Source organism: Neomonachus schauinslandi, chromosome 3, assembly GCF_002201575.2.
Source record: "Neomonachus schauinslandi chromosome 3, ASM220157v2, whole genome shotgun sequence".
In the NCBI taxonomy this organism is placed as follows: domain Eukaryota; kingdom Metazoa; phylum Chordata; class Mammalia; order Carnivora; family Phocidae; genus Neomonachus; species Neomonachus schauinslandi.
Window position 1 is genome coordinate 130,746,602 of NC_058405.1, and position 25,251 is coordinate 130,771,852.

The 25,251-nt window shown below is 42.8% G+C and overlaps 1 protein-coding gene and 1 pseudogene across 2 annotated transcripts in view; both read left to right on the top strand.

Annotated features, from left to right (window-relative positions):
* NOSTRIN (nitric oxide synthase trafficking) overlaps positions 1-25,251 on the top strand; it is a 61,345-nt gene that overhangs the window by 7,189 nt on the left and 28,905 nt on the right. For both annotated transcript variants that reach the window (XM_044913322.1, XM_021702807.2), the window contains exons 2-5: positions 5,231-5,316; positions 21,031-21,114; positions 23,845-23,907; positions 24,156-24,237. In XM_044913322.1, the coding sequence (XP_044769257.1) occupies positions 5,231-5,316; positions 21,031-21,114; positions 23,845-23,907; positions 24,156-24,237 (315 nt within the window). The remainder of the gene's footprint in view (positions 1-5,230; positions 5,317-21,030; positions 21,115-23,844; positions 23,908-24,155; positions 24,238-25,251) is intronic.
* Positions 11,853-20,211, top strand: LOC110591987 (annotated as a pseudogene).

Sequence of the window (25,251 nt, forward strand, 5' to 3'; positions counted from 1 at the left end):
TTTCTTTCTTTCTTTCTTTCTTTCTTTCTTTCTTTCTTTCTTTCTTTCTTTCTTTCTTTCTTTCTTTCTTCTTTCTTTCTTTTAATTCAATTTAATTGACATATACTGTATTATTAGTTTCAGAGGTAGAATTCAGTGATTCATCAGTTGCATACAACACCCAGTGCTCATTCCTTCAAGTGCCCCCCTTAATGCCCATCACTCGGTTACCCCACGCCCCTCCCCTCCAACAACCCTCAGTTTGTACCCTGTAGTTAAGAGTCTCTTATGGTTTGCCTCCCTCTCTGTTTCCAACTTATTTTATTTTTCTTTCCCTTCCCCTATGTTCATCCGTTTTATTTCCTAAATTCCACATATGAGTGAGATCATATAGTATTTGTCTTTCTCTGACTGATTTATTTCACTTAACATAATAACCTCTAGTTCCATCCACGTCATTGCAGATGGCAAGATTTCATTCTTTTTATGGCCGAGTAGTATTCCATTGTATATAAACACCACATCTTCTTTATCCATTCCTCTGTCAAACTTTCCGTAGTTTGGCTATTGTGGACATCGCTGCTATAAACATTGGGGCAGCCATTGTTTCTTAATTTCAGGTGTCAGGAAAGAGGAGGAAGAAAACTTCACTGAAACCCCACACAGTACTCTCACCCATGCTTCCTTGCGAAGCATTTAGTCACATGGCTTCACCTAAGGGCCAGACACTGAGAAATAACTTTATTCCAGGGACGTGAGCCCTGCTAAACATGTACCTATTTTCTTCTCATGATACCTCTGTGTGATTTGTGGGATGTTATTTGGTGGTGTGGGAGGAAAATAAAAGTCTTAGGGGAACATAGTGAAAATGTTTAGGCAATGGAGGAGCAAACAAAAAAGCTAAACAGTTTTAAAATGCTCGCTAAAACTTTCCCACTGTACCCATAAGGGGAGGAAAGGGGCCTTATAATATCACATCGTTCCTATGACAAGTTATTTTTATGGAAATAAAAATGACTTGGTTGCCAAATAGTGATTTTACTCTCATGACTCAGAGGACAATCACTTTCTCATGACAGCCTACACCTAAACCTCACTATCGGTATGTTTTGCTGGCTCTGCCAAGAGCTTTAAAATTTGTAAATTGTTGGCTACAATTATTTTCAGAAAATCATATTTCAAATGCTAATCTTTATTTCAGCTTTTTGAGACAAACTGGGATATCTGGCCATCATGGGCCACATTCCCTTGGTCCAGAGCAGTTGGGACAGCTGTCTCTCCAGCTCGCTGTCCCCACCCTGCTGCTCACTCAGGTGTGGACAGGTGCCTGCAGTCACATGATTTTGCAAACCTTGCTTTAGGAGTTAACAATGTCTTTGTAAAGAGCTTTGCTCCCTGACCACTGTCCTTGAGCCCAAGGCAGTTTCATCAAAGCTGTTTGCTACTCCTGTGTGTCTCCCAAATCCTGCCCTGGCTTGCTGTGCTAAGTTCAGAAGGAAGTAAAACCACTGCATGAAGATAAAAGAATTTGGTATCTATAGGATTGTGTTCCTATATCCTAGGTACTGGTTCTTTCCAGCCCCGAAAGTCATTTTTTTAGGTCCTTTCCTCCTCCATAGCCCCGTGTCCTCTGTTTGCTACTCTGCTTGCACCATACACCAGGTCCTCCCGTGACAACTGAAAGGTTACCTGGGCCCTGAGAATTCACGTATGTGAACCTGCTGGCTGCATAGTAGGTGCTCACTGAATGTGAGCTCTCAATGCAGTGGCCAGCTGAGCGCCCCTGGAGCGATGGAGGAGGCTGGCTCATCAGATGAGCAAAGAGCTACAGCATGGCGCTCGTTTCATAGAGGACTTTCATCCTCTTCTGTAAAATCTCATTTTATTTTTCTAAAGATTTTATTTATTTATTTAAGAGACTGGGGGCAGGTGGGGCAGAGGGAGAAGCAGACTCCCTGCTGACTGGGGAGCCCCACTTGAAACTCGATCCCAGGCCCCTGGGATCATGACATGAGCTGAAGGCAGACGCTTAACCGACTGAGCCACCCAGGCGCCCCTAAAGTCTCATTTTAAAAAAAGCAATGAGGTATCATAACTGCCAGATGGAAACTCTGAGGGAGGGCTCTTGGGACCGTTCCACCACCTAACTGAGCTACTCTGTGTCAGGAAAGCTGCAGAATTCATTCACATTTACTCTCTCCATCTGAGCACTTTTACAAATATAATTTTCAGAGTGACATTGTGGAGTTCTAAATCAAATGACAAAAACTTTCCCTTGGAAATCTTGTGTCTGTAGGCTAAATTCATATAGAAATGAATTTCTAAAGATTTATTCATACATGTATAAAAGTTTGGTACAACAAAAATGTTCAACTCCTCGTTACAACATTCTTATTACTAGAGTTAAATGAGATATAGAGGGACCAGGGCACATATTACCAACAAGTTATTCACTTACATCTTCATATCTCAGCCCCCCAAAACATTCACTTTAAAGAGTTTGGGGTTTGACACCCAGGAATATTATTGTAAAGCTTTGGGGGGAGGCAGAAAATGATTACTCAGTATGCATATTTCAGAATGTACTTTTAACCATCCTGGGAAAAATAGAAGTGACAGGAAGTCAGACTTTAAAATCACCCCACTGCTGAAAAACTGAGAGCTTTCCCCCTAAGGTCAGGAACGCGGCAGGGATGTCCACTATCACCACTGCTATTCAACATAGTATTGGAAGTCCTAGCCACAGCAATCAGACAACAAAAAGAAATCAAAGGCATCCAAATTGGCAAAGAAGAAGTCAAACTCTCACTCTTTGCAGATGATATGATACTTTATGTGGAAAACCCAAAAGACTCCACCCCAAAACTGCTAGAACTCATACAGGAATTCAGTAAAGTGGCAGGATATAAAATCAATGCACAGAAGTCAGTGGCATTCCTATACACCACCAACAAGACAGAAAAAAGAGAAATTAAGGAGTCGATCCCATTTACAATTGCACCCAAAACCATAAGATACCTAGGAATAAATCTAACCAAAGAGACAAAGGATCTGTACTCAGAAAACTATAAAATACTCATGAAAGAAATTGAGGAAGACACAAAGAAATGGAAAAACGTTCCATGCTCATGGATTGGAAGAACAAATATTGTGAAGATGTCAGTGCTACCTAGAGCAATCTACACATTCAATGCAATCCCCATCAAAATACCATCCACTTTTTTCAAAGAAATGGAACAAATAATCCTAAAATTTGTATGGAACCAGAAAAGACCCCAAATAGCCAGAGGAATGTTGAAAAAGGAAAGCAAAGCCGGCAGCATCACAATTCCGGACTTCCAGCTCTATTACAAAGCTGTCATCATCAAGACAGCATGGTACTGGCACAAAAACAGACACATAGATCAATGGAACAGAATAGAGAGCCCAGAAATGGACCCTCAACTCTATGGTCAACTCGTCTTTGACAAAGCAGGAAAGAATGTCCAATGGAACAAAGACAGTCTCTTCAACAAACGGTGTTGGGAAAATTGGACAGCCACATGCAGAAGAATGAAACTGGACCATTTCCTTACACCACACACAAACATAGACTCCAAATGGTTGAAAGACCTCAACGTGAGACAGGAATCCATCAAAATCCTAAAGGAGAACACAGGCAGCAACCTCTTTGACCTCAGCCGAAGCAACTTCTTCCTAGAAACATCGCCAAAGGCAAGGGAAGCAAGGGCAAAAATGAACTCTTAGGACTTCATCAAGATAAAAAGCTTTTGCAAAGCAAAGGAAACAGTCAACAAAACCAAAAGACAACCGACAGAATGGGAGAAGATATTTGCAAATGACATATCAGATAAAGGGCTAGTATCCAAAATCTATAAAGAACTCATCAAACTCAACACCCAAAGAACAAAGAATCCAATTAAGAAATGGGCAGAAGACATGAACAGACATTTTTCCAAAGAAGACATCCAAATGGCCAACAGACACATGAAAAAGTGCTCAATATCGCTCGGCATCAGGGAAATCCAAATCAAAACCTCAATGAGATACCACCTCACACCAGTCAGAATGGCTAAAATTAACAAGTCAGGAAACGACAGATGTTGGCGGGGATGCGGAGAAAGGGGAACCCTCCTACACTGTTGGTGGGAATGCAAGCTGGTGCAGCCACTCTGGAAAACAGTATGGAGGTTCCTCAAAAAGTTGAAAATAGAGCTACCCTATGATCCAGTAATTGCACTACTGGGTATTTACCCCAAAGATACAAAAGTAGGGATCCGAAAGGGTACGTGCACCCCGATGTTTATAGCAGCAATGTCCACAATAGCCAAACTGTGGAAAGAGCCAAGATGTCCATCGACAGATGAATGGATAAAGAAGATGTGGTATATATATACAATGGAATATTATGCAGCCATCAAAAGGAATGAGATCTTGCCATTTGCAACGACGTGGATGGAACTGGAGGGTATTATGTTGAGTGAAATAAGTCAAACAGAGAAAGACATGTATCATATGATCTCACTGATATGAGGAATTCTTAATTGCAGGAAACAAACTGAGGGTTGCTGGAGTGGGGGGTGGGGTGGGAGGGATGGGGTGACTGGGTGATAGACACTGGGGAGGGTACGTGCTCTGGTAAGCGCTGTGAATTGTGCAAGACTGTTGAATCTCAGATCTGTACCTCTGAAACAAATAATGCAATATATGTTAAGAAAAAAAAAGAAGAAGAAGGTAGCGGGAGGGGAAGAATGAAGTGGGGGAAATCGGAGGGGTAGACGAACCATGAGAGACGATGGACTCTGAAAAACAAACTGAGGGTTCTAGAGGGGAGGGGGGTGGGAGGATGGGTTAGCCTGGTGGTGGGTATTGAGGAGGGCACATTCTGCATGGAGCACTGGGTGTTATGCACAAACAATGAATCATGGAACACTTCATCTAAAACTAATGATGTAATGTATGGGGATTAACATAAGAATAAAAAAATAATAAATTAAAATCACCCCACTGCTGAGTCGTTGCCTGGGGAGAAACAGACAGACCAACTTTATTTTTGAGAAGTTCTCCAAGATATTTCATATCCAAGCAGAAGAGACTTAATCTTTATTTTAGGAACTCATCCAAAAAGTGTGTGTCCCCGTAGCTGCATGATCATTTACAAAGACAGTCATCATTACAGAGCATTGTGAATTTATAGGAGTTCTACCTTTGGAAGTGCTCATAACCCGTCTGTGCATCTTTTCTTTTTCAGTATAATAAAGTGTACAAGAACCTAAAGGAGTTTTCTCAAAATGGAGAGAATTTCTGCAAGCAGGTCACATCCATTCTTCAGCAAAGGTACAAAACGCACATTTGCAATAAACAGTTCTTCCTCTTTAGTTGCAGCTAACGATATGACTGGAGGAGTGATTACAAGCTGTCCTACTTTCCAGAACTCGGTGTTATATTTTGGTAGTTGAGAGACTGATTTGAAGAGTGATTCTCCTCTATTGCACATTTATCACTTGGGTACCATAAAAATCAAGAAACAACAGGAAGTAATTCTGCTTGGGAAGACTCAGTCAAATCTCTTTTGATTCCTCAGACTGAGTTTATCACCCCCTCCTGGGGCACTCCCTTGTGCCTGTGTGTCCGCCATTATTGTACTTCCCACACTGATGGCAATTATGAGTTGACATTTCTGTCTCCCCTACAAGGGCAGGGGCTATGCCTTGCTCATCTTTGTGTCCTGAGCTTTGAGAGTCTGGGCTTTTGACTTTGTCGGTAAATGTCTGATATATGAAAAGTGACCATTTTCAGTATCACCTTGTCTTAATGCTAGATGTGATCATGTGTCAAGTTGGTGACTGTGTTAAAATGAGCACCCTTAACTCAGTCAAGAAAGTTACAGAAGTTCCTGTTTTGAATTGGGCCATAAAGGGTCTTTAAGCCATTTCCCTACATCTAGACAGCTCTATCATAAACAACTCTAAAGAGACCTCCAGAAGAGGTCTTCTTTTAAGGTAACCCTTTCAAATATAAAATAATTGCGTGTGTGGTAGACATGGGCCGATTGCATCCTGCATTGGTAAGACAAGAGGAAAGGAGAACATTAACTTTATCAGGAACCATACATGAGGCCAAGGAATGATACAGGAAAGCTCAAACAGGCATTTATTAAAAGAAAAAAAAAAACCCAAAAGAACAAAAGACAAAAATAAGTTTGTCAAACAGAGTCAAAAAGAAAAAAAATTAAAGTAAGTTACTTCTATAGCCAATTGCCTTGATTCTATGAGAGGAACAGGTAGGACCAATCTGAGAGGGAATCTCTCCTGTAAGAAATCTTTTTTAGTCTCAAAAGAAATTATTTAAAATATGACCAGTTAGCTATTATACAAATTCAACCCATTACCTATATTAGAAAGTGCTTCCCTCCTGCAGATCAGGAAGCATCTGTAAATATATTAGCCGTGCATGTGACCTGGAGTAGAGTCATCTGGGCTTTGATTATTTTGGTGCACCTGTGTTCAAGATTCGTGCCCAGTAGAGACCTATGAAGACAGAAGGCAGGTGGTAAATAATGCCTGGCAAACCAACTCAACAGTGAACAGAATAAATTTGAGGGCATCATTACCCCCAAACTGCCTTATTGCTTTTCCCTTGTCCAGGTCACTTATGACACCTCCACCCTGCCACACACATATCTACTTTATCTACAATCAGAGCCTTCATTTCTTACCTGTGTCTCTCCTGAAGTTGTTTCCTCGGGCTACCATCTTTCCTAGACTTAGTCATGCACAAAGCCTTCCACCCACACGTTCTAGAGCAGCAAACGAGCTCTGACGAAGAAAAAACACTTGGGTAGCTAAGAATATTTCTCTCCATGGTTTTACCTTCTTATGGAGCAGAATTTAGAATTTGAAGATCTTTTTGTTTTTTTAAGATTTTTTATTTATTTGACAGAGAGAAAGAGAGAGAGCACAAGCAGGGGGAGCTGCAGGCAGAGGGAGAGAGAGAAGCAGGTTCCCCACTGAGCAGGGATCCCGATGGGGGGGCTCCATCCCAGGACCCTAGGATCATGACCGGAGCCGAAGGCAGACGCTTAACCGACTGAGCTACCCAGGCACCCCCTAGAGTTTGAAGATCTAAAGAATACTACTGGTTAGCAAAATTACATGCACTTTTCTGGGATAAAAACTACATAGCATAAATACAAAAGGGGAATCTAATATTTTACCCCGACCAGCAAAATTATGCTAGATATTAGGTCATTTATGCAATAGGTGGTTTCCTGGACATTTTGTAAAGCTAATTAATTAATTAATCAGTTAATTTTAAAATTTGAAGTCATTGGGCGCCTGGGTGGCTCATTTGTTGGGCGTCTGCCTTCGGCTCAGGTCATGATCCCAGGGGTCTGGGATCGAGTCCCGCATCGGGCTCCCTGCTCATCAGGAAACCTGCTTCTCCCTCTCCCACTCCCCCTGCTTGTGTTCCCTCTCTTGCTGTGTCTCTCTCTGTCAAATAAATAAATAAAATCTTTAAAAAAAAAATTGAAGTCATTAACATACAGTGGAATATTGGTTTCAGGAGTAGAATTCAGTGATTCATCACTTATATACAACACCCAGTGCTCATCACAACAAGTGCCCTTGTTCTCACCCATCTAGCCCATCCCCCACCCACCTCCCTCCATCAAGTCTCTATTGCTCTCTATCATTAAGAGACTTATGGCTTGTTTCCCTCTCTCCTTTTTTTCTTTTCCCCCTTCCCATATGTTCATCTGTTTTCTTTTGTAAAGCTGATCTTATACAATTAAATAATTTCTCCTTAACCAAGATGCCATTTGAGTTGCTTTGTATCCATTCCTGATAAATGTGCTTTTGGCAATGTCTCCTTACACCTGAACTTCAGGCTCTCCTTCCTTGGCTCCGCTGTTGGATCATGTAGGTAACCTGAAGGATGTTCATCCACACTAAAAGAATAGGTAATTTGGGAGAACTGTTTTCTAATGGACACAAACTCTCTATTAATCCATGAATACGTAACACATTGTGTTTTTTCCATCTGTATTTCTATATGTTAACTGGCAAATACAGAGGTCACTTCGCTTGCCAGGACTGGGTTATTTCTTTCCTATGGGGAGTGATTCTGAAGTCACTAACTCTTCCTACAAGGTGTTTGAACTGAGTTGACATAATAACCGTGTCAATAGGAGGAATGGTCACAACATAGCTGCCTTACTCTTTCCATTCTGAGAAATCAGTATTTATTACCCTAGATATACAAAAGATAAAAAAGCTGTTTCTTATCAGCCATCCAGACATGAGTGCTGGGCATATTTTCCTCTTCGTTGGGTAGACTTACTACATATCTACATGTAAGTCAATGATTCCTTTCCCTTGTACTAGAAAAATACATGGAAAGCCAGTAGTTTTTATAAAAACGATCCTGTTACTTAGAGTATAGACAAGGAATAAGAAACCCCATCAGGCAAGTAAACGGTACTCTTGAAATATAGAGAGTAGGCATATCCACTGAAGGTTATGACATAGAAAATTTTGAAGACAAATCCAGTGGCTGGCATAATAAAAGGTATCGTGAGGGAGCATATGGGGCTTCTTCGAACTAAGGGTATCAGTCCCATAATATACATTCAGCAAATACTTGTAGAGTGAATGAATAAATAAATGAAAGTTAGCTAAGGGTTTATTTTCTTATTATTACACCTACATTACTAGAACAAGGTCTCTCCTGTCCTTGGATAATAACAGCTCCAGACACCTTGCTTACGAATCCATGGGAATGTGGTTCTGCATGGCAGTTCCACATTAGCATGTGGCTACAAGAGACAGCATCACAATCAAGCTTTAAGTCCAGATAACGCTGCATTGCCAAGCTCAGCTGCCTACCAATTTGTTCTAATTGGTGGTGATGGAAAAGTGCAGTTGTTATTGAAACATCATTTTGCCTGGAAATTCTGCAATTCATGGTCATGCTTAGCTTCTTTTATCCAATTAGTGGCTTCAGTTTCCCTTTGTTTGTAGTAGCAACTCCGATTTAGCCAGAAACACACAACAGCTCCCAAGATGCCTGATGTCAAAGTCGTTGGGTTCACTTTAACACAATCACAGATTGGACTTAAAGGACAAAGGCATATGCCCAGAAACTGTTTGTGAAGGTTTAGTCCCCTGCACCCTCATCGCTAGGCTTTAAACGGGCTTTCATGGGAAAATCAACTGTTCCTCTGTGAGGAAACTTAAAGAAAAGAATAAAACAAAAAAGGAAATGTAATTGGTCATCGTTACATCCACGATTCATTACGGATGCTGTCAACAAAGGAATAAATGATTGAAATGAAAACGTTGATAAATCCTAACCTTTTCTACTCTACCTCTGGTCTGGGTGATCAGAACTTTCACAGCTTCAGCTCTTTTTTGCATATTGAAGACTCGCACATGTATATTACTAGGCAATATGTCTTATCTGTACTCCAAGCCATATAGCCAACACTCTGTTGGACATTTCCACCTGGGTGTCCCATGGAACCACAAATTCAACCTTTCTATAACAGAGTGTATCAACTTTTCCCCAAAGCTGGTACTCCTGGATTTTTTTACCATGGTGACTAGGACCTCTGCCCACCCAATCAAGCCCAATACCTGGGAGCCATCTATGACCCCTTCTTCTATCTCACCTCATAACCAAGTCTTCATGTTTCTCTCTTTTAAATACCTTTCATGCCTATAGCTTTCTTCTCATTTCATGGCCTCTGCCATTGTTCTGGGGGAAAAAATCTCTTAACCTGTTCTTCTGTCTAGGAGTATTGTCTTGAAGTGGTGTAGTTTGTACACTGCACAAAAGCACCTGGCTAAGGGGCTGAGTGAAGGCAGAAATCTAACCCACTCTCCACCCTCAAGCCTTGCACCCTGGATCCGAGCTGTGTCTTTTCAGGGGATCTCCTTTTTCTAATCCAAGTTAAGTTATCTCGACTAGGGAGCTGGCGCGGGCCCTGTCCCTATCTCTCTAGTGCATCTTCCACTCTGTGGCCGTGACCCTGTTTCAGACTCTTCACAGACTTCCACGAGCTTTAGTATAAAATTCAGCCCTCATAGTATTTAAAAAAGAACCTTTTATAAAGGGGGCTTGGCTTCTTATCTAGCCTGTCTCTCTCCATCTACCCTTGAGCCCTACCCCACTGCATCTACTGAACCGCTGACAGTCACTGCCCCCCGTTCATGCATCCATGGCACCTGTCCCACTAACTCCCACCCACCATCATGGGCCCCTGAATTTGTGCATGCTGTATCCTCTGTCAGGTAGACACTTCTTCACCTTGGTTACCAGTCTCCATGCAATGCATCTTCAAGATTCGTTTTCCCATGTGAGCCTTCCTTGACTCCAGCCCCATCTCAGAATGGTACCCGTCAGAGATGCATAGAACTAAAGCTTATCTCTGCTCTAGACTCTACTGCCCTATAGTGTTATAGTCTGTTCACTTGCCTGTCTCCTCCACTGGAGGCTGAACTCCTTGAGAGTCTGTGTATCCCATGTAACCAGAACAGAGCCTGGCACAGAGCAGGCATTCAATAGATGTTCACTGAGCGAATGAATGTGTTAATGTAGGAATGACTCCAGGCACTCATAACTTTCAAGTTAGGCTATTTCTGAGGAGCAGTAAATTAGTGTGTCAAAGAAATTTACTTACACAGTATATAGAATATTATTTTGAAAGAAAGCTAGAAAAGAATGACAAAACCACGGAAGACACCATTTATCCAGCACAATCTTCAGATTAGGCACTGTGTTAGATGTGTCTTATATTGGTCTCTTTTACTTTTTTTTAATTCTCACAACCCAAGGCAGTGTGAATGTACTCTCGTCCATTCCTAATATACAGAGGAGGATGTGGGAAAGAAGATATATTTTGATTTCTACCCAGCTCAATGCAGGCTTGGTGTAAGGGCATCTGCCAACTGGGCAGGCTGTTTGGGGCACCCCACTGTGGGTGTTCCAACATGTTCAAAGGCCCTGGTCCAGCTCCCTTCAGAGTCTTAAGGTCCTCTCTGGGAAGGGACATCAGCAGCCATTAAGCCCAGTAGCTTTTTTTTTTTAAGATTTTATTTATTTATTTGACAGAGAGAGAGAGGGCACAAGCAGGGGCAGATGCAGGCAGAGGGAGAGGGGGAGAGCGAGAGGGGGAGAGGGAGAAGCAGGCTCCTTGATGAGCAGGGAGCCTGATGTGGGACTCGGTCCCAGGACCCCGGGACCAGGACCTGAGCCAAAGGCAGATGCTTAACCGACTGAGCCACCCAGGCGCCCCAAGCCCAGTAGCTTTTAAAGCTGGTAACACAGAGGTCTGTGGGAGTACTCAGGGGCCACTTTAGGGAGTGAGGAGAAGTTAGATGGGCAGGGCTTTGCTCCCTTGTCACTCCCACTCCCATTATATCAGAATATAACATTTCCATGACACGGTGAGATTCTGTATAAAATTTTGTTTTCCAGCTAAAAAGATTTGAATAGTGCCCTTCTTGTCTGTTCTACCTGACCTCCCCCACAGCAACACTTCCACCTGACTCCACTGACCTCACTGGTTCAAGAATGACCAGGGAGGGAGAATCTGAAGTTCTAGAGCGACCACAGCTGTGCACTCCCTGGGCTGGAAGTGGGCGGTAACTGTGTGGCAGTCTCATTCTGGACACCCAAGGAGGGGTCCTCCAGGTCCGGTCCTCCCATTTCAGCTTCTCATACTGTTCTTAGCAGCCAGAATTAAGGCAATCAATACTGATGAAGTGGGTATTGTGAGCTAGCCAAAGAGCCCAGCTGCTTCAATAACAGAGCTTCCATGTAAAAATGTCCTTTAAATAACTAACTTTTAAAGATAGCCCATTTGTAAGATGGGCTTACGACCATCTTTCAAAAGGCAAACTGCTAAGGCTTGGGTGGACAATGTCAGCACACCAGCCCCCAAGATGGAAGCTGCTGGTGCTGGAAAGTAGGCAACAAGGGGTGGGGGTGATTCATGAACAAAGATTTCCGATTACTACAATTCCTTCTTAATTCACAATGAAGGGATGGCTCTGTCACCTGCTGTTTCCAAGCTTGAGAAAGCTTTAGTTCAATTTTAATTAGTCCCTCATAGACATAGGGGCCAGCTACAATCTTTTTCTTTCTTTTTTTTAAATCACTTTCTATCATCTTAATTTTAATAGAGCAGGATATGCTAAAATTGATGACATGGTCACTTCTATTCTTACAGTTTAATTTGTGCTCTATCTAACATATTGAATCTGATGCCACATATTTTTCCTCTCTCCTTTCTTTCGAAAGTGTCATTTATTTTAAAATCTAAGACAAATGTTGGTCTTTTACTTATTGGTGGTCTTCAGTCTTACTCATGAAAATTTATTGACCTGCCTCCACGTGTTGAGAGGAAATTAGAATATAAATGGATTAAAAGTCAGTGCATGCCATTTCCCTGGTTCAGGATCTTTGAGGCTCACTGGAAAATTCTGAGTTTGAGTTACCCATCGAGGTATGTATACATACATCATCAGTTTTATACGTGCCAAGACAATTGCTTGGAGAAGAAATCTCAACTCCCATTACATACAGTAGCTCTAGGGCTAGAACATTAAGCACCAGGTTTTTACAAGCTCGTTTCTGATTATTTTAATGAGGGAATGAAAATTCTCTGTCTCAGACTCACTCTGCCTCTCTTAACTCCCTTTGCCTGCTGGAAACCATGATAAAAGCAACTCTCTTCAAAGGACTGAGAAGAAACCAATGGATGCAGGGGCGCACGTTGCCATCTTTGCCTTGGGAAAAGTTCATTTCTGTTTAGCAGGAATTCTGAAAGGAGATACACACACACACACACACACACACACTATTAGACCATAAGCACAAATGAGCCGCATGGCAGTGTCTGTTTCAATTTACAAATGTTCCGACTTATAAAGGTAAAAGCTCTCTTTCTGCTTGCCGGTTGGAACATGGCTTCTTAGAGCAATTTTCTCTGGCGCGGGGGCGGTGATTTTACCCATTAACCTCCGTTAAGATAAAGGCCACTGGCTGCCAGAGGCAGGGAACTCTCCCTTAGTAGGCAGACTCACCAGAAAGAGAGCTCAGAGTGTTCCACTCCCCATGTACCCGCACCCATCCTCCTGACCCTATTGCATTTCATTTCCTTCTAACTGCCAGTGTATGCTGCTGAGGAGTCTGAAATGTCATTAGGGTTTAAAATGCAAGAGCAGATGTTTGCAGCCTGCTTTGCTTGGTCAGTTTGAATGCCGGGTCTAAAACGTGTAGGGTCACCCTCCCGCTGCAGGCGGAGAGGTGGAGACACAGTGTAGTGCTGTTCCAAGAGGCCCCTAGAGCTACACTGGGGACAGCCGATATCACAGCTCCCTCCCTCCCGCTGTCCAGAGCCTTACCGCCTCCTCCGCATCTGGGAACATGCCTTAGGACGGCACTGCTGCGTTCAGAAGAGGCTGGGCAAGCTCATTTGTCAGCACCGAGGCTGCTGGGAATGCGCTCTCTAGCTGCTAAGCCCCGGGGAGCGGTGGTGATTCAGAACACTGCCCACAAAGGCCAAGTGAGAGGCGGTGTCAGTTTTCAAAAGTACTTACCTTTGCCTTCCCCCGCAATTCTCCATCTCCAGCCTCTTCCCCACCGTCAGAGGCAGGAAACTGGAGTAACCAAGCAGGCACTTTCTCCAGCCAGACTGCCGGGTTTGTGTCCCAGCTCTGTCAGCTTCTTCCGCAGGCAAGTTAATGGACTAGACTCTGTGCGTTGGTGTTCCCCTGTGTGAAATGGGTAGAGTACATGTGCCCACCTGATGGGAATTATCACGGAGTAAATGAGGAAATACACCTAAAACATTTAGAACGGTGCCTGGCATGCTGTAAGTGCCCAGGAAATGTTGGATGTCGCTCTTTTGTGTGTAGACAGAACACAGGTCAAGAGTCAGCTGCATGTCACAAAGGATGGCAACACATTTGTCAAGAGAGCACTGTTTGGAATTTTTTAAAAATATTTTATTTATTTATTTTGACAGAGAGAGAGAAACAATGAGAGAAGGAACACAAGCAGGGGGAGTGGGAGAGGGAGAAGCAGGCTCCCCGCTGAGCAGGGAGCCCGATGTGGGGCTCTCATGACCTGAGCCGAAGGCAGACACTGAACGGACTGAGCCACCCAGGCGTCCCTGTTTGGAATTTTTAAGCTCTATCCCAACCTGTGAAACTATCAATCTGCCCAGATTTCTAAGATACTTGGTTGTAAAGAGAAACCCTGCGTGGTAATTGAATCTCTGTCGGCTGGTTTCCTATGGCTGCGGAGTGAAGGTGGCCCTGCTCAGCACAGAAGCACAATCGCTTCAAAGCCAGCAGGACCCTCTTCCTTTCTTGACACCAAAGCCCAGCTTTTTCCCCCAGGTGAATCTGATTAAGTTAACAATTTAAAGGAAAGCAGCACTTCCTTCTGGCAATTGTCCTCTTTATTTCTGCTTGGCCGCTGGGACTCCTTGTACAGCCTGCAAGAACATTCTGAAATTGAAACCGAGTTCTGAGGGAAAGCCTGTGCCCAACAGCATTGCCTGTCCTTTTAGAAGCCCTTCTGAATCGTTCTGGAGCTGATGGATGAGCAAACTGTGGATTCTTTCCCCCGCACCTCCCATCTCTGTATATTTGGGGTGTTCTGAATGATTAGAGATCCTTTGGGGTACATAATAATCAGATTAGAAAAATTGCTATTTATTAAGAACTTGTTCGGTGCCCAGCACCGAGAGGAGCAGTATGCATGCTTCATCAGATTTCATGCTCTCTGTGCTGCTTCCAAGTAAGAATGGAATGCTGGATGGGGCGCCTGGGTGGCTCAGTTGGTTAAGCGACTGCCTTCGGCTCAGGTCATGATCCTGGAGTCCCTGGATCGAGTCCCGCATCGGGCTTCCTGCTCAGCAGGGAGTCTGCTTCTCCCTCTGACCCTCCCCCCTCTCATGTGCTCTCTCTCATTCTCTCTCTCTCAAATAAATAAATAAGATCTTTAAAAAAAAAAAAAAGAATGGAATGCTGGAAAAGAAAGTCCTCAAAAGCCCTCTGGTTAGTGATGGACTAGGACAGCGTTTTTGTCTAGCTACTATAAGGGCTAAAAAGCAGTGTACTCTGACATTAAGGCTAAGCAATGCATGAGGGCAGGATTGCATCTAAATAGTTTACGGTCTTCAAAGGTGGGAACCAAGAACAAATACAGCAGAGACCAGTTAAAAATTCTAACCAAGATCTGATGGGAAGTCCATTCATTGATTTATTCATTCAAGACATACATACTGAGTGCCTATTATGTGCCTGGCACTGTTCTAGGTCTAGAGATATAGCAGCGAACAAAACAAATTCTGGCCCTTGTGGATCTTACATTCTAAGTGTGTCCATAGAATTGTTCCTAGAAATACACTGAAACTACGTGGTGTAAGATTGTGGTACATTCTAGGACATAAATACAGCTGTAGGGGGACATTCTAGGACATAAATACAGCTGTAGGGGGATAGTGATAGGGTAGCTTCTGAGGTAGTGCTGTTTACACAAGACCTATTGGGGTTTACATGAAGGAGATGCCATGCGGTAACGTAGCAGAAAAACTACCCAGCCACAGCAAGTGCAAAGGCCCTGAGGCAGGATGGCATTTGGCCACTAAGCAGGAGCACGGGGATGACTGGTAGGAGGGGATATCAGAGAGGGAGCCAGATTATGCAGGTCAATCCAGCAATCGATCTCATTGTTCAGCCCCTCCTAGGCTTGGGTCATTTGCACATTTTAATCATCATAAAACCTCTTGAGGTAGGTCTGATTACTCCCTTTTAGCAGTGCCTAAAGCATTCCAGAGGTAGAGGTCTGCGCTTCTAGAGCATCTAGGTTCATCAAGGTGATGGTCATTCCCAGCTTGCTGCTGACCAGCATTCTCTCTCTCCATCAACTGGGACATATTCCTAGAGTGCAGAAATATATTTTTAAATGCAATGAGATATTTATCAGCTTCAATTTTTTAAAATATTTGCCATTGCCATTCCTTATTCTTGGGCAAGTTCTGATTCAAATGTTGTTTTCTGCAACTAGGCCTTAACGTGCATTCTACAGTGGCCTTCTTTCCTTCAAAAAGTGGTAAAAATAACAGAGCACCACTGTACTAACAGGGAAAGCTGAATAGAAACTTAGCAATCGGTCAATAGTCCATGATCTCTGGATTCCATTTTATAAAACAGAGCTATCTTTCTCTGTTTGGTCCATAGCACTGAGTCTAATTTCACTGTGCTGAAAAAATGCAGGTATTAAGTTAGTTACTAGGGAGTTCTGGGATTGTTTTTCCAAATGAAGTGAGGTCATAAATAATTCTGAAGATATGTTATAATAAAAATAGAATTCAAAGGCTAAAATCTATGCAACAACAACAACAAAATAAACAAACCCATTTTGGTCCAAATTAAGGAGGAAAACAATACAAATTGAACTTACTTTCCTACATTTGTATTATCTTCAGTGAAAGTGAGAAGATGAATAAGAGTATGTCTTCATTTTATCTATAGATGGGCCTATAAGTAGGACACGGTAAAATCAGTTTAAGATAACAGTGATTCAATCTATTCAAAAGAATCAAGGAGCTTGCTTTTGGAGGCATGCCCAGATTTCCTACTGAGTCTTGTCCTGCATACAAAGTAACAGAAATTCATTTTCTAAATCTGGTTTTGTCCACTTCTGCACTTTTCCATTAGGAAGCCACTTCTTGCTTTTCGTGTAGGAGCCGCTGGGTTGAGCGGAGCGCGTCTCCTCTCGCTCTGCCCTCCCTGCCGTGATACGTGCTTGTCCACTGGCATGAGTGTATTCTGAAAAGGGGGAGTCATCTGGCAAAAATGTCACTTTGCCTGCTGTGGTCAAGGATCCCATTCGACCAGATACCATGAACTTTGTTCACACCAACTTGCACCAAAATGACAGACAGCCCTACACTGTTAGTGAATTAGCAGGTCCTCAAACAAGGGCTGAGTCTTGGGGGTACCGGCAGAGCTGTGGCTTGGGTGCCCAGAGTTTGAGGCAGTGGGACTCATCATTGCAGCCACGGTGCTTTTGGAAATATGTGTCACAGGATCTTCATGTTTGCACCATCCAAAGCCTGGTGCCCTGGGCACCGTAAAGTGAACAAACCCAGAAGCAATATGCCATCTGCTCTGCGTGGGTGCCTCGGCCCTATCAGAGCTGCTCATGGCTAATGGTCACTGTACTGAGGAAGTTCCTAAACTCCCTCTGGTGGCTGAAAATAAAGGCAAAGTCTACCAGAAGACCAAGGAAGCTGTTTTGCTTCTTCAGAAACTTAAGTTCTGGAATGATATCAAAAAAGTCTATGTATCTCAACAAATGAGAGCTGGAAATGGCGAAATGAGAAACCATCACCATATCCAACATCATCTCTAATGAGGACAGCGGTGTCACTGAGGCCTTCAGAAACATCCCTGGAATTGCTCTACTCAATGTAAGCCAACTGAACATTTTGGAACTTACTGCCGGTGGGCATGTGGGATGTTTCCACATTTGGACTGAAAGTGCTTTCCTCAAGTTACATGATCTGTGTGGCACTTGGTGTAAGGCTGCCTCCCTCAAAGGTAACTATAATCTTCCCATACACAAGACGCTTGATACACACCTTAGCAGAACCTTGAAAAGCCCAGAGATCCAAAGAGCCCTCCGAGCACCCCGCAAGAAGATTCATCACAGAGATCTGAAAAAGAATCCACTGAAGAACCTGAGAATCCTGTTGAAGCTAAACCCATATGCAAAGACCACGTGCCCGAACACCATTCTCCGCCCGGCCAGGCGTCACAAACTCCGGATGGATAAGGTGGCAGCAGCGCTAGAAGCCAAGTCAAATGAGAAGGAGGTTCTGGGCAAGCAGCCTGTGGTAGGGAAGAAAGGAAAGAAGGCTGTTGCTGGTAAGGAGCAGAAGAAGCTTTTAGTGGGGAAAAATGTTGCAGCCACCAAGAAAGCAGCAGATGAGAAGCCTACAGAAAAGAAACCCACCATGAGGACAAGAAGCTCACTGCATAAACCTACATTGGTTTCTTTCTTTCTTTTTTTTTTTTAAGATTTTATTATTTATTTGACAAAGAGAGACACAGCCAGGGAGGGAACACAAGCAGGGGGAGTGGGAGAGGGAGAAGCAGGCTTCCTGCCAAGCAGGGAGCCAGATGTAGGGCTCGATCCCAAGATCCCGGGATCATGACCTGAGCCGAAGGCAGACGCTTAGCGACTGAGCCACCCAGGCGTCCCCTTACACTGGTTTCTTCTGTAAATGTTGAGTCATTTCAGACAGCTAATTATTTTTAAGATTTTATTTATTTATTTGACAGAGAGAGAGGGAGGATGAGCGGGGGAGAGGGGCAGAGGGAGAGGGAGAAGCAGACTCCCTGCTGAGCAGGGAAGCAGACATGGGGCTCGATCCCAGGACGCTGGGATCATGACCTGAGCCGAAGGCAGATGCTTAACCGACTGAGCCACCCAGGCACTCCTCAGAGAGCTAATTTTTAAATTTTATTTTATTATGTTATGTTAGTCACCATACATTACATCATTGGTTTTTGATGTAGTGTTCCATGATTCATTGTTTGCATATAACACCCAGTGCTCCATGCAATACGTGCCCTCCTTAATACCCATCACCCATCCCCCTCACCCCCCTCCCCTCTAAAACCCTCAGTTTGTTTCTCAGAGTCCATAGTCTCTCATGGTTCATCTCCCCCTCCGATTTGCCCCCTTCATTTTTCCCTTCCTACTATCTTCTTTTTTTTTTTTTTTTTAACATATAACGTATTATTTGTTTCAGAGGTACAGGTCTGTGATTCAACAGTCTACACAATTCACAGCGCTCACCATAGCACATACCCTCCCCAATGTCCATCACCCAGCCACCCCATCCCTCCACCCCCCACCACTCCAGCAACCCTCAGTTTGTTTCCTGAAATTAAGAGTCTCTTATGGTTTGTCTCCCTCTCTGGTTTCATCTTGTTTCATTTTTTCCTCCCTTCCCCCATGATCCTCTGTCTTGTTTCTCAAATTCCTCATATCAGTGAGATCATATGATACTTGTCTTTCTCTGATTGACTTATTTCACTTAGCATAATACCCTCTAGTTCCATCCACATCGTTGCAAACGGCAAGGTTTCAATTTTTTGATGGCCGCATAATATTCCATTGTGTATATATATATATATATATTTGTATCTTTGGGGTAAATACACAGTAGTGCAATGCTGGGTTGTAGGGTAGCTCTATTTTCAACTTTCTGAGGAACCTCCATACTGTTTTCCAGAGTGGCTGCACCAGCTTGCATTCCCACCAACAGTGTAGGAGGGTTCCCCTTTCTCCACAACCTCACCAACATCTGTCGTTTCCTGACTTGTTAATTTTAGCCATTCTGACTGGTGTGAGGTGGTATCTCACTGAGGTTTTGATTTGGATTTCCCTGATGCCAAGTGATGTTGAAAACTTTTTCATGTGTCTGTTGGCCATTTGTATGTCTTCTTTGCAGAAATGTCTGTTCATGTCTTCTGCCCATTTCTTGATTGGATTATTTGTTCTTTGGGTGTTGAGTTTGATAAGTTCTTTATAGATTTCAGATACTAGCCCTTTATCTGATATGTCATTTGCAAATATCTTCTCCCATTCTGTCAGTTGTCTTTTGTTTTTGTTGACTGTTTCCTTTGCTGTGCAAAAGCTTTTTATCTTGATGAAGTCCCAAGAGTTCATTTTTGCCCTTGCTTCCCTTGCCTTTGGCGATGTGTCTAGGAAGAAGTTGCTGCCGCTGAGGTCGAAGAGGTTGCTGCCTGTGTTCTCAAGGATTTTGATGGATTCCTGTCTCACATGGAGGTCTTTCATCCACTTTGAGTCTATTTTTGTGTGTGGTGTAAGGAAATGGTCCAGTTTCATTCTTCTCGGACAGCTAGTTTTGAATAAAGACTTGATCAAGGGCAGTGAGCAACAAAACAAAACAAAAAAAGCTTCTTGGTTAACTTCATCATAATTTATCACTTTATTGCCAGCTATTATAATCTAGAGCTAATCTGATGGTGCTAATGTCCCAGAGTAAGCAGGAAAGTCTTCCATTCCTTACTCCATGAATTGGTTTGCTAGGTCTGCCATAATAAGTTTCCACAGACTGGGTGTCTTAAATAACAGGGATGTATTGTCTCATAGTTCTGGAGGCTGGATGTCTGAGATCAGGTGTCAGCCAGGTCGGTTCCATCTGAGGGCTGTGAGGAGAAATCTGGTCCACACTGTTCTCTCACCTCTGGTGGTTTGCTGCCGGTCTTTGGGACTCCTTGGCTTGTAGATGCATCACCGCAATCTCTTGTCTTCATCTCCACATGGAATTCTCCCTGTGTGTGTGTGTGTGTGTGTGTGTGTTTGTCTCTATGTCCAAATTTCCTCTCTTTATAAGGACACAGCCATATTGGACCTGGGCCCACCCTGATGACCTCATCTTAGCTTGATCATCTGCGAAGTCCCTATTTCCAAATAAGGCCACATTCACAGGCTCTGGGGGTTAGTGTTTTAACATCTTTGCGGGGTGGGAAGGGCATACAATTCAAACACTGGTATACAAGAAGGTTAAATTAAAAACTCTCCCTTTGGAGCGCCTGGGTGGCTCAGTTGGTTAAGCGACTGCCTTCGGCTCAGGTCATGATCCTGGAGTCCTGGGATCGAGTCCCGCATCGGGCTCCCTGCTCAGCGGGGAGTCTGCTTCTCCCTCTGACCCTCCTCCCTCTCATGCTCTCTGTCTCTCAATCTCTCTCTCTCAAATAAATAAATAAAATCTTAAAAAAAAAAACAAAACTCTCCCTTTGTAGGATCTTCTTGGAGGTACTTAAGGATTTCACCTATGGACAAAAGGATCCTTAGAGTAAACAAATCATCTCTTCCTTGTGTATACATTGCATTGTCGGGCTGAGCCCTCCTTCACATGTGTGTGTATGTGTGTGTGTGTTTGATGTCTGGCCAGAACATCCTATCTACCAACTATCCCTTTGCTAACAGGGCAAACTTGGAGATTAACTATGCCAAAGGACTTCAGAAACTGGCAATCAAGTTAAGCAAAGCTTTGCAGAGCACAAAAAAAAAGTAAGTATATGAAACAGGTAAGGCAAAATAATTCTTAAGAGTTATAAAAAGTGACATATGTTCGATTCTAGCTTCCTCTTATAAATGTGGCAGGTACGCAGTGTTAAGCCTGGCTTGGGCGCTTACTGTGTTCCAGGCATGGTGTTAAGTGCTTTTATAGATACTCTCCTTTAATCCTCTCAACAACCCTTTGCAAGTCTTATTATTGTCCCTATTACAGACCAGGTCTTGAGGCTTGGAGTTTTAAGAAACTTGCCCCAGTGACACAGATAATAAGTGGCAGAACTGGGTTAATCCGGGGTCCTTATGACTCCTAAGCCCATATTCATAATAAGCCTCAGTGATGATAGGTTACTTTGGAAGCAGTGCCATTAAGTTGGAAGGTCTTGGAGTCAAGAAGTGTGAATCCCGCCTTATCTCAACTCCATGACCTCCGACAAGTAACCTGGCCTCTCTGTGCCTTGATTTCCTCCATATGTTAAATGGAGTAGTGATATGTGTTGCATGGTGCATATGTGTGCAGGTCTGGGAGAGGGAGGTATATATTATATGAGATCTTGTACGTGGAGATTAGCACGTTGGGTCCTGAAAAACTGGTGGTTCACATTTTCCTTAATACATTTCGGAATGAAGTCAATTTTTTCTTTTGGGGAAGAGAAGAAAGATACTAGATATTCTAAAAGAGAGTCTAAAAATGGTCGATTAATGATAATTGGTTACAAAGATTCTTGCCCAGCGCTTGCAGATGTCACCCCTAGCTGGCAGTGCCATGGCAAAGACCTCTTTTGATGGTGAAAGAGAGAGGGAAAGAAAAAGAAGCCTTCTGGAGCTCACATTCTTACTCTTTCCTAGGGATCCTCTATAACAGCAAATAATGGCTTTGAAATTGTTTGACTTTGAGCTTTATTTTTAGGATAGTATTTTATTAGACTGAGAAGCAGCCAGTATGGCTGAATGGTTGAGTATAGACTTTATTGACACTGCCCAGATTTAAATTCTACCTCTACCCCTTATCAAGTGGGTGAATTAGGGCAATTTATTTTACCTCTCAGTATTTAAAGGACAAAAGGATCCTTAGAGTAAACAAATCATCTCTTCCTTGTGTATACATTGGAATTTAAAATGGAAATAGAACCTACCTCATATAATTGCTGTGAAGATTAAATGAGATAATACAAGAAGTGTGTTTAATACCTGGCATGGAGTTCATTATGACTTTGATTCTGATTACCTCCTAAAGAATGAGAAGTGTGGGTCTTATTTTGTTGCAATCCTAGCATCCAGCATGGATGCTCCCAAAGAGTTGACATGTCCGGAATGTTTGGTTAACCAGGATTAGTACAATAATATTTAATAATAAACATTAATTGGACTTTTATCTGTACCCAAAACCTGTGTTGTATATGTAACCTGAATTATTTCTATTTTAAAAGACCAATTACGTGAGGGTCAGAGAAATCAAGTGATCTTTCCAAGGTCACACAAGAAACAGAGACACAGACCCCTCTGAGGCCAAAGTTCTAGGCTTCCTGCTCTGCTGTTCAGCTCCTCTGAGAAGATGTCAGATTCTCTTCCCCAAAGGGTGCCTGGGTTCCTTTTTTAAAAATCAACTCTACTGAAGTTTAATTTACATGCAACAACATGTAAATTGATCATGGTTTGGTCAATTCTGATAGATGTATGCACTATATAGACATCACCAAAATAAAAACATAGACATTTTAATCACGTCAAAAGATTCTTCATGCCTGTTTGCAATCCTTTCCCACCTAAACGACCACTGATTTACTTCCTATCGATACAGATTCATGTTGTGCTTTTTGCAATTTCCTATAACTGGAGGCCTATGCTAAGTAGTCTCTGGCCTCTGGCTTTGTGCCTGGCTTCGGATACGCAGAGAATCTGGCATCCTCTGGTCTAGCTCTCCAATTCTCCGACTGCAGGATGCAATCTAAGTCACTTGGAGGCAAAACCTCTGCACCATCCTGATTTCAGTAGGGACACAGATCTGTCCCCGCCCCTCCATCGAAGTCTACACAGGTTTACTGATGCAATTGAGCTTATCCTTCTGGCTTCTGAAGGCCAGCGTTATGGGCTGCTGTGAGCTATGCCCCTTCTGTGGGAGAAAATAGCATCACACTTCCTACCCCCACCCTTAGAGAGGTGCCTTTAGAGAGAGGGAGGTGCTCTCCTTTTGTTAAATGGAGACACTGCTTACAAGCAAACAGAATATCTGAGCTGTGGTCCTAAAAGCCAGCAGGGAAGAGTAACTGGACCCCAACCCCAAGAGCAGCACGTGGGGACATCCCAGGGCTCTTGGGTTCTCCACCACTTAACTTTTCTGAGCCTAGCTCGGTGTACTCACTGGTGAAATGAGGAGCCTGAGAAGATGGTCATTAGGCTCCTCTCCCCCTACCTAGCACACGATCTTCTGCCTGTTCTAAATGCCTGCTCACCCTTGGCTGCTTTATTTCCCTGGCTTTCTACAGATATGAAATGGAAAATGAAAATTGAAAATTGAAAAGAAAAATGATGGCAAAAAGGCTGTATATGTAATGACTATAGTGCAAATCAATAAATTGGCAGAATTGAATCCCGTGGACACATTGAAATAAGATTAGGGAAATGAGGGCAATTGCTGTGTGTAGTGAATCAGACATGATGCTGCATTGCTCAGACTTTCCTGGGAAAATGACACCCACTCTTGTGCCCTCCTGTTTTTGCCTCCAGCTGTCTCGTTAGTGCCTGGGCCTGGGTCTCAGAGGGCATGAAATCCGCAGCGGACCTGCATCAGTGAGTGTCCCCCTCCCAGCTCCCCCACCTCTCTACCCCACCCCACCCCACCCCCAGGGCTTACCCCAACCCCAGGGGGAGGCATAAATATTTAAATATTTAAAGTGGGCGTGCTACAAATACTCTGCTTCAAACTTGCCCTGAATAGACAGGCTGGAACACACGGTTTTATTTACCCAGAAAATAATTTGGAAAGTAGATATAAATCCTAATACTATGCTTGTGTGTCTTTTATGTTCTCTTTCCAGAAAACTTGGCAAAGCAATTGAGTTGGAAGCAATAAAACCAACTCATCAAGTCCTGAGTGTACATGAAAAGAAGAGAAAATCAGTGAGTCAAATCTATCTTAAAGCAAGATTTCTGTCTTTGACCCAAGGAATGAAAGGTGATCAAAAGTGAGGCTAGCTTTCAGGGATTTGTCATAAAAAGAAACATGAGCTCAAGATTTATGTACAAAGATATTTGTTAAAGCATTGTTTATAATAGTGAAAAACTAGAAACCTCTTCATTATTCAAAAATAAATCATGATAAATCCAAACAATGGAATATTATGCACCATTAAAATCTTATTACAGAAGAATTTATTGACATGGAAATTTTTTCACTATATATAGTGTTAAATAAAAATGATCTCAATTTTGTAAAGTAAATATATGTATATACGAATAGAAAAAAATCTGAAGGAACCTCCTGAGAATGTTAATAAGAATTATTTCTAGGGGTGCCTGGGTGGTTCAGTCGTTAAGCACCTGTGTCGGCTCAGGTCATGATCCCAGGGTCCTGGGATGGAGCCCCACATCAGGTTCCCTGCTCAGTGAGAAACCTGCTTCTCCCTCCCCGACTCCCCCTGCTTGTGTTCCCTCTCTCCTCTCTCGCTGTATCTCTCTCTATCAAATAAATAAATAAAATCTTTAAAAAAAAAAAGAATCATCTCTAGTCAGTGGAATTCAAGGTTATTTTTATCTCATCTTTTGGTACTTTTTGTATTTCCATTGTTTTTCAATGAATAGATATTCCTTCTGTAAACAGAAGAATTATAAACACAATTTTTAAAAAGACATGTTTTTTGGTGCTTAACAGTTTGGGATTAGGTAAAGGCAATAATAAGGTATAGTCCTCAAATAGTCTTAAAATTGGAAAAAGGGAAAAACAAAACTAAACAGTTCTTTCAGGAGCACCTGGTCCTCTTGTCTAGCATATTCTCTGGTCTTCCTGTGTCCCTTTCCTTCCAGAGCAATTTCATCTGTTCTTCTTTTTCTTTTTCTTTGTGTGTCATACAGTCGTTAAGCACTTTAAAATCTATTTTCAGGTGACATAAAGAGGTGTTTAATATAAACGCTGCT